This window comes from Canis lupus, chromosome 10 (assembly GCF_003254725.2).
Source record: "Canis lupus dingo isolate Sandy chromosome 10, ASM325472v2, whole genome shotgun sequence".
Classification (NCBI taxonomy): domain Eukaryota; kingdom Metazoa; phylum Chordata; class Mammalia; order Carnivora; family Canidae; genus Canis; species Canis lupus.
In genome coordinates, this window is record NC_064252.1 from 32962773 (window position 1) to 32972379 (window position 9607).

The window sequence follows — 9607 nt, forward strand, 5'->3', positions numbered from 1 at the left end:
TCCACGTTGGCGAGCGTGTGGCTCATGGGGGAGGCGGGCGCACTGCCCAGCCGGCCCTACCCTCGGGATGGGGAGCGAGGCTGCAGGAGACCCTGGAGAGCGGGAGTGGGAGGAAGGGTCACAGGTGGGCAGGGAAAAGGTGAAGCTGCAGGAGAGAAATTAGAGACCTTGGCGCCTCTGGGGGGCAGGTCGGTGGAGCTCTCACTCGGCGGCGGGGCGGCCCGAAGCAAACTCCTCTTTCCAACTCGCACTCGGCCCTTTGTTGTCGGCCTGTGCCTCTGGCTCCCGCTCATGCCCTCCGGTCCCCCGCCCCCCATGAAGTCACCCCAACTGCACTCATAATATTTTGCTTTGCGCCGGGTCTGTTTTCCACCACCAACTTCCAGCGGTCACCATGGCGACGCGCCGGGGAGGGGGCGGCGCGGCGGAGGGAATCCCAGGGCCTGGCCGCGGGGCGGCCCCGGCAAACTTCTCCGGGTCTCCCGGGCCTGCGGGCCCCCCGGGAAAGCGCGCTGTCACGGCCGCCGCGCCCATCGCTCGCCGGGCTTCCCGGACCCGCCCGAGCGCCGCGTCCGCGCCGGCAGCGGCTGCAGCCACCGGCCCGGGACCCGGGGCCCGGGACCACGCGGCTCTCGCTTGACCCTGCTGCCCAGCTCCCAGACGCGGGGGCCTGCAGGTGGCGGGGGTAGGGGCGCGCTGGGCAGTGCGCTGGGCAGCCAGGCCTGCGCGCCCCTACCCCCGCCACCTGCAGGCCCCCTCGCCGGCCACGCGCACGCACACTCGCCCAGGGAGGGAGACACAGCCCGATTTGGGTGCAGGAGCAAGGGGCAGACCCCGGGCCCTCTGCTCCCTTGAGCCGCAGACCGGGCCCCCGGGCGGAGACGGCTGCTCCTTGCCCAGGGCCGTGGCGAGGAGAGGCCGGAGGAGGCCCGGGCCCTGTTCGCAGCCGGGCGCTCTCCGTCCCGGGGCCCGAGCCAGGGCCACTGAATGTCCCCACCTGGGGGCCCGCAGGGCCAGGTCAGGCCTTGAGCAGGGCGAGGGCCGGCAGACCAGGGTGCCCTGCAGCCGTTGTGGCCCGTGGTGCTCAGATCCGGCTCCAGGGGTGCTTTGGCCGCCCCACCTCTGGATTCTGGATCCCGGGGACAGAAAGCGGTGGAGGCAGAAAACTCCAGCTCGGGCTCGGCAGGGCCCCTCTCTACCGCGCCCGCCGGCTGAACGAGAAGCGACCCGTCTGTTGCGTAGCCACCCCGCCCCGGCCCACCAGGCACAGGTTCTCCGGGGCCTAGAGTTCTACCTGCTTTTCTCCCTCGTTCTCGAATGTCCGGGTACCTGGAGTAACCGAGCAACGCCGGCCTGGGCAGGGCAGCCGGGCTTGGACCCGCGGGCCGGGCACTCGGGGCCGCCGCGGTTGGCTCACGTGGCGAAGGCGGGCCCGGCGCGGTTCGGGGAGCGTGGGGTGCGGCGCGGGCCGGGACCAGCGAGCGAACCGGGCACCGGCCGGGCGGGCGGCGCGTCGACTGCCCCACGCGCGCGTGCGGCCTCCGCGGTCCGCCCGGGCTCGGCGGCGCAGCGGGGCTCCGGGGACAGGGGCTCCGCTTTGTCGCGCTCCGCCGCGAGCGCGCGGAGGGCCCGGGAGGCGCGCGCCGGCCCCCCAGGCCTCCCCCGACGGGCCCGGGCCATTGTCTTAGCCCCACACTTGATGAGTATTTGGGGGAAAACTGGAGGAATATATTACCGACTCGGTGCGCGGAACAAAGGGACGCATTTCCTCAGGTCACGCTGAAGTGGCCCCAAGGCAGACCACTAGAGCCCCGGCCCCTGCAAAACGGTTCTCCCGGGCCCGAGGCACTTTGCGGGGATTTTCCTTTTAAGAGTCGGGGACGGAGGCCTGGCTCCCCCGCCTGTCTGATCCCGGACGCCCCCGACTTCGCCCCAGCACTTGCTGCGAATCGGTTGCTCGAGCCCTTTTCAGAATGAAATAGTGATCGTGATACCCGAGGTTCTGGTCGCACGCAATCTGCCGTAAAAGGAGCAGAATCGAACTGCTCCTTGGAGCGCTAGTCCCAGCGAGCGGGGAGAAAGGACCTTTACATAACAAGGGAAACTCTGTAGAAAAGCTAATTGGATTAAGTTCTCTGGAAGGGAGGTGAGGGGAGGCTCCTGGACCGGACCGCGCGGAGCTGCACTTCCGCGTCGTCGGTCTTGCAACTCCCGAGTGAAATGTCACCTGTACGCCTCGTGTCATTTCCCCAAAACTTTTTAGTTTGATTTCGGGATGGCGAGCGATCTGGGGACGTCTCAGATTTTCGGAAAACGGAGGGGGCGTGGATGGGGAAGAGACTTCTGTTACAGAACCCGTTTGGGGTGTTTGCAGTTGGGGTCAAAGTGACCAGGTGCCTCCACGAGCAGCAGCTACATCAAGGACAGAAGACAGAACGTTCCCACAGCCCCCTAGCTCTCCCCCCAGAACGCACAATAAGCTCCAGCCATGTGGAGAGGGCAGTTAAAACCCCCTACTGGGGCTTGGTGCGTGCGGGGTGTGAGGAGACCCCAAGTCCCTACGTGGGCCCCTTGGGAATACTTGGCCGCAAACAATGCAGACATGGGTTTAATTCTGTTCAAGGATATTTGCCTCTAAATTTGGGGTGCTCGGGAGGTGCTTAGTGGTGCAATCGCTTGACATCAAAATGTAGAGGGAGGGGCTTTTTCCTTCTGTGGTGCCTTCTTTACTGCCAGCAGAGAGCACCCCAGCAAGGCCCGCGGGGCACTCACAGCTGGGCGGGCGCAGCGGGCGAGGCCTCTCCTTGCCTGGGTTACTTCGTACAGCCAGGAAGACTGCGGGGCTCTCAACCTTTCCCCACTCCCAGGGGACTCACACCCACTCCGTGGGAGAGGGACTTGGCTCTTGGGATTAGAGATAGGCAAGCACCCTGGAAAACCAAAGATCCCCCTGGCCCGAGAGGATGAGTGTCCTGGCCACCAGGGCCTCGACAGAAGCCTGGAGGGGCTGGAAATTTCTGCACAGACCGAAGAAAGACCATCTGGGGCGATGCCCGGATGACCCCTACCCCCACCCCACATCCATTTCCAGCGCGCTTGGGGAAAGGTGGGAAACATTTTGGGGGTGCTTGTTTATTTCCTCGAGGAAGGGACGCGAGTGTGTTCAGGGACGGCAGAGGCTGGAAGGCACTTGTTGCTCGGCTCCGCAAAGCCCAGCGGCGACGCTCCTAGACACCAGCCCCAGCATCTCGTCTGGCTGCCGCCTGGGCCCAGGCTGCGCTCACCGCCCTGCTTCTGCCTCTTCCCAACCCGACCTCCCCAAGACTGGCCAAGGCCGCATCCGAGTGGCGCTGGCAGTGGACTGGTCGGGGACTGCGGCTGGAGACGGGTGGGAGAGAACTTCCAAGGAACTTCTTCCTTGGCGGCTCCTCCAAGGTGTTAGAAGTGGGAGGTGGAGAAAGCTCTATTGGGCAACCAAGACGCCGGGCTTTTTCGTTGTAAGAGATTCCTTGGCTTCCTTCCTTGGTCCTTACGGGCCGCCGCGACCCCAAAACCTGACTCCCGCAGCCCCTCAAGTGCGGAGCGGTTTTTGCAGATGCTGACGCCAGGCCTCGCCGGCCGCACTGCGTCCTGCCCTCGCTCCTGCAGAGTTAGAGCCCCGCAGCGGAGCGCGTCGTCGGATGCCCCTTCGGGCGAGGAGGTTACACCCCGCCTCGGACGGCCCGGGGGTCCCACCTCCGACCCGGCGCGGATTCCCTCGGACCACCGTGTTCGCCGCCGCCACTCCCTCCAGCTGCGCGTCTCCGCCAGTCGGAGCCTCCGTCCCCACCTCCCAGGCGCTGTGCGGAGCCTTCGCCCTCCCCCGCCTCTGGGGAGTTCCGCTCGGCTTCCTGGCCCTAGCCCGCAGCCTCAGAGCGCACCGCTATTCCGGGGCCCCCGAACCCGGGGGAGGAGCCGGGCCCGGGAGGGGGCGGTCGGCTCGCAAAGTTTCTGCAAGCGGCACCTCGAGCTCGCGGCGAGCCAGAGAATCTTTACGTAACTTTGTGTTCAGGGCAAGCAAAAGCGCGCTCATCAGCGCGCGCGCGCGCACACACACACACACATTTACACACACACGATCACACGCTTACACACACACACTTCCACGCATCCACTTACATCGCACCTTGCGACGGATTGAAAACTTGTGCACGCTCTCCGTTATTTCCTAGGGTTCCACTGTCAAGTTGACCCTTCTGAACTTTTTGCAACTCTTTCTGAAGTTCCCCGTCTCCCTTTTCTTTCCCTCCCGATGTCTCCCCCCAACCCCCACCAGTAGGACTGACCTGTGGAATCCATGTCGGGTTCCTCCAGTAACCCACAATGCATGCTCTTCCCATGGACAGCACGGGCGCCCCCCAAAAGTCCTGATGTTTGGGGATCCCCTGTGCTAGAGATGCCCGGGGAGGAAGGGAATCGGAGAGAAAAAAAGACGTAGAGAACGCAAGGGCAAAAGGATAGAGGAGGAAAGGAAAAGAAAGAGAAAGGAGAAAGAAAAGAGAAAGGAGAAAGAGGAGAGAGAGAGAGAGAGCACGCAGAGAAGGGGGAGAGAGAAAGAGCGAGCGAGCGAGCGAGGGGACACTCAGTAATCCAGCCGGGCAAAGCCAAACCCGTCAAAATGTTTGCGGATGTTTCATGGGAAAAAGCATCATTTTATAGGAGCCCCGATGGGAGCAATGTCATTGATAGGCCAGCCGGCCTGATGAATGGCCGCTCGTCAGATGGGGCCGTGGCGAGGCGCACTGTGAAGCCCATTGTGGGCCTGTTTTGAATAAGAAAAGCCGCCTCCGAAAAGGGGGGCTCAGAGCGACGCAATCCCAGCCCTCCGACTTCCCCCTTCTATTATAGCATTAGCAACGTTTTTCTTATTTAAAGTTCCAGAGGCCTTCTCCAGCCTTCGCCCGGCACTCATTATAGGCGAAATCAAAATTGGCTTAGATGTGGCCCCCTCCTCCCTCCCCGGCCCTCCCCCCGCCATCGGGCCAGGCGGGGCGGTGGGGGGCGGCAGGGGACTCCGGGGAGCCTGGGGAGTCGCCTTCGCAGCCACGAGTGGGCCCCACTGCTTCCTCTCTTCTCTTGTGCCCCCCTCCCGGTTTGCTCCCGGGTGAGATTTTGAGTGGGGGCCCTGGGAACGCGGTCTGCCTCGACTCCCTTTCCACGCGGATCCGCGGACACGCGTGGACGAGTGGAGGCGTGGAGGGAGCTGAGAGCGAAAGGTGGGGAGGAGAGCAGCGGCCCTAAGACCCCAGCCCCCAACCTGGGCGGTGAGGAGGCCGCCGGCGGGGAGGGCGAAGGGGGCTGCCTGGTCTCCTCCAGAACTTTCTGTCTTCCCCTGGGTTTATCCATCTCCTCCACCCACCGAATCCCTCCCCTTCCCCTGCCTGGCTCTTCCTCTCCGCCCGTCTCCCTGTCTCTGTCCCTCACTCTGTCCTCCTCGTCCTCTGCGTCCCTCTATTTCTCCTGTTTTGGCTGTCTTTCTGTCCACCCCTGCCCCCACGTCTCTTTGTCTCTCCCTAGAACTCTGCCCCTCTGTCTCTATCCCCCTTGGTCTCTCTGACACCCCCTCCCCGCCTCTTCCCGTAACTCTGTCAGTCTGTCTGTGTCCCAGACCTCCCTCCCTCCCTCCCCCCCTGCCCCCTCCCTCCCTCCCTCCTCCCGCCCGCCCTCTCCGCCCCCCCCCCCCACCCCGGCCTGCCGCGAAGTTTGTGAGAAGCCCGGCGTCCAAGTGGGGACGCGGTTTTCCCAGGGACCCCCTCCCCTCCTGAGTTTAAAGTGCAGAAAGAGGGGGGCGAGGCGCTGGGGGTCTGGAAGTGGAAGTGGGGGGGCAGGCTGCGTCTCCGCGGGCCCCGATAAAGTGGCCGTTCGCGGGCCGGCAGCGCTGTGATTAGAATATGAATGGGGCTCGGCAGGCGGAAGAGAAAGGCGGATTACCCCGGGTGCTTTGACCATGGACAGAGGCAGCCCGGCCCGGCCGCGGAAGGGGCGGGGTAGGCGGGCGGGGTCCCTAAGGCCCGGCGAGGGGGTCTCTAACCCGGGACCCGAGCCGGCGCGCCTTCCCGCGGTCCCTCGCGGAGCCCCCGTCCTGCGCTCCACGGAGGGCCAAGTGGGACAGGGTTGGGGGCCCGCAGGGGCCAGCACGTGCCGAGTTAAGGTCCGGGTGCGGGAGGAGGAAGGAGGCGGCGGCGCCGAGTGCGGGCTGCGCAGAGCCTGAGGCTGGCCTGTTTCAGAGCCCTGGGTTCGAATTTCGACTCGGTAAATTCCTTAATCTTTCCTGGCCTCGGGTTCCTTCTCTGTAAAATGGGGCAAAGATGTCCGCTCTCGGGGTCGGGGGCGGGGGAGAGTGAAAGAGGCAGTGGATGTGGAAGCAGCCGAGCATCTGCTCTTCGCCATCGGCGCCACCCGCGGCCCTCGGGCCACCACCCGGGCTCAGCGGAGGGTCGCCTCCTCCGAGGGGCTGGCTGAGCGCTCCGTGCCGGTCCCCTCTTGCTCCGTCCGCTGCCGCGTTCATCGCGCGTTTGTTTCTGCAGGAACTTTGTTCACAGGGCCCCGAGCAGAGGCAGGCATTCTTTCCAGCTGCGACGGTTGGCGACCGGGCAAGCGGTCGATGGAAACCGGTGGCGACCGAAGGCGAAGGCGGCGGTGTCGCGGCGGTGAGGACGGCGGGATTCGGAGTCAGAAGATCTGAGCGGCTGGAGCCACCGCCCGCATCCTCGATTTCTCCCAGAGCCAAATGCGGCGAATGATAAAAGCCTCCTTCAGCCGCCTGCAGGGCCCAATCCGGAGGTAGAAGATTGGGCAGGAGCTTGAGCAGGTGCATGCAGGTGTTGGTGGACACCTGGGCAATTTTTGAGGGATGCTGGCGGCCAAGGTGGTCTGTTGTTATTATTCGTATTTTAATTATACCCGAAAAATGGATGTGGGGTGAGGTGGGGTGAGCCGGACTGGCAAGAAAAGTGAGGAGAAAGAACTTGCTTGCAAGTGGGCCCTGCAGGGCTGGTGCGTGCGGGTTCCGCCCTGTGTAATCTAACCTGGAATGGCACCAGCTCTTCCCCCTGACAGTGCTGCAGAAACGGGGAGCTCAAAGAAATGCAAATAAGCAGATAGTCATTCATTCCTTGGCAATTTTTATTGCACACCTACTATGTGCCCACCAGTAGTTGATCTAGGAGCTGTGGATACAGCACTGAAGAAAGTAGACTTAAAAAAAAATATCCTGCCTTCCTGGAACTTATATTGGAATGAAGGGGAATAGCTAATAGGTAAAATACATAATTAGATTGTATAGGTTGTCCAATGATGAGTGCTATGTAGCAGGTGGGACCAGGGAGGACCTCTCTGAAGTGGTCACACTTGCGTTTATTTTTATTTTAATTTTTAAAAATGTTTTGTTTATTTATTCATGAGAGACACTCACAGAGAGGCAGAGACACAGGCAGAGGGAGAAGCAGGCTCCCTGCAGGGAGCCCGATGTGGGACTCAATCCCAGGACCCCAGGATCATGCCCTGAGGGAGAAGCAGATGCTTAACCACTGAGCCACCCAGGTGCGCACCCTTGAGTTTAAAAACAAAGCTATCCTATGGGCTACTAACATGGTGTGTTCACTAGTGGAAATTCACTGAGCTGTGTACACTCATGATTTTATGCGTTTTTCTGAATGTATTTCAAACCTCAATAAAATGTTTGTTCACGTTCAATAACATCGTAATAGTAATAGCTACCATTTACTCTCTATGTATGGACTGTGCTTGGCATTTCCATGCATGATCTCATTTAATCCACACAATAAAACTAACATATAAATATTATTGTTTGTCCCCACTTTTCAGAGGAGGACAATTAAGCTTGGGCATGGCTCTCTCACCCTTGGACACAGTCATGAACAATGCCGTTTTTATTTTCCAGAGCTCAAAATCTAAAGCATATATAGCAAGACCTGCAGTGGGGAAAGTGTGGGTGTGATGGGATCCCTTGAAGGCTGGTGCCCTCGAGGCCTCCTCAAGGAGGTGATGGCTAAGCCGGGAGCTGAACTCAGCAGGCAAGGAGGTGGAGGGGCGTTGAAGACAGCAGTAAGGACAAGGAGGAGGCCTGTGCGTATGTTTGAAGACGAGCCTGGCATGGCTACCCATGCCATGGGAGCAAGGAGTAATGGGCAATTTCTTCAGCAGATAGGTGAGGATCAGATCAGGAGGGTCATAAATCTATCCTGAAAGGGTTCTGAGCATAGAGCCCTCAATTTGTGTTTTGGAGATGCCAGTGTGGTCATAGGGCGCCTATAGGATCAGGGGTTGTTACTAGAGGTGTTCATTGGCAAAGAGATCACGATGGCCTGAAATAGAGACTTGGCAGTGTGGGCAGGGAGAGGTGACTCATCCACCAGCCTTGGTGGTGACTGGATGTGGCCAGTGAGGGCCACAGAAGGGTGATGTCCAGTTTTCTGACTTGGCCTATTTATACCATTCACAGAGATCAGCCAACAGCAGGGGTGGGGGTGGGGGGAGCCACAGGATTAGGGATTTGGCAGCAAGGGAGAGGTGACCTGAAGTGCTCATAAAGCTTCCCAGTAGCCACTAGCAGGCAGTGCCACAAAACTGTAGGATTGGCCTTGCTCGTATAGACCTAGGAGGCTGCTAAGGCCCTCAGAATGGATGTGTGAGCCGAACACAAGGGACAGATCATCTGACATGCTCCACCTCCACCCCTGCAATCTCCGTGGTGCCCTGTACTTTCTAATCCTCATACTTGATTGTAATTGTTGGCTTGTTGATGTCTTATTTTTTTCTACACAGCTTACCACCATCTAAAATTATTTGTTTCCTTGTTCATTGCATGCCTCTCCACTAGAATGCAAGCCTCTGGAGGGCTGGGACCTTGTCCTTCTTGCTCATGGCTGTCACCTCTGTCTCTGGATAGCATTTATTGGCCATCATGAATAACCCATCCACAGGCCTGACTGGAAGCAGGTGACACAGACCCACAAGAGCACAGGATGGTGGATTCCTTTATGCAGTGAAGTCACTGGACATGAGATTTATACTTTGCATAGTATGGAAAGGTTCTTAGTTATTCTAAGTGAAAATCAGAGCCCTGTTCAACTGATTCTATAAAATGAAATATAAGGAATATAAGTCTTTCTTTCCTTCTTTCCTTCTTTCCTTCTTTCTTTCCATTTTCCTTCCTTCCACCCTTCCTTTTTTCCTTACCTCCGTCTTTCTTTCTTCTGTTTCTGTCTCTCTTTCTTCTGTTTCTGTCTCTCTTTCTTTCTCCCAATGCTGAACAACCAGTCATATTCCAGGCTTTGCTCTCAGCAGAGGTTCAGAGGTGAACAGGATAGACAATTGTCCTCCTCTCCCTTCTCTCTCCTGGAGTTACATTCTATTCGGACAACTGACAATAAACAAAGAAACTGAGATAAACAATAATCCTGCCTTCATGGATCTTACATTATAGTTAAGACATGAGCCCCAATCTTATGTTTGTTAATGGTTCATTTGGTGATTAGTTAAGTAATTATTTCTTTTCTTTCTTTTTTTCTTTTAAAAGATTTTACCTATTTATTCATGAGAGACA

General features: G+C 59.2%; 1 protein-coding gene and 1 long non-coding RNA gene across 3 annotated transcripts in view; one reads left to right on the forward strand and one right to left on the reverse strand.

The window, feature by feature from the left end:
* Positions 1–4754, reverse strand: part of RFX4 (regulatory factor X4) — a 162238-nt gene extending 157484 nt beyond the window's left edge. Inside the window, exon 1 of one of the 2 annotated variants that reach the window (XM_049115348.1) lies at positions 4326–4754. In XM_049115348.1, the coding sequence (XP_048971305.1) occupies positions 4326–4368 (43 nt within the window). In that variant the 5' untranslated portion in view covers positions 4369–4754. The remainder of the gene's footprint in view (positions 1–4325) is intronic. The other variant, XM_049115349.1, reaches the window with a different exon arrangement.
* Positions 4755–5739: 985 nt separating this feature from the next.
* On the forward strand, positions 5740–7745 carry LOC118350021 (uncharacterized). The gene is made up of 2 exons (XR_004803057.2): positions 5740–6291; positions 6567–7745. It is a non-coding gene; the product is annotated as an uncharacterized LOC118350021 (long non-coding RNA).
* Positions 7746–9607: the final 1862 nt, after the last annotated feature.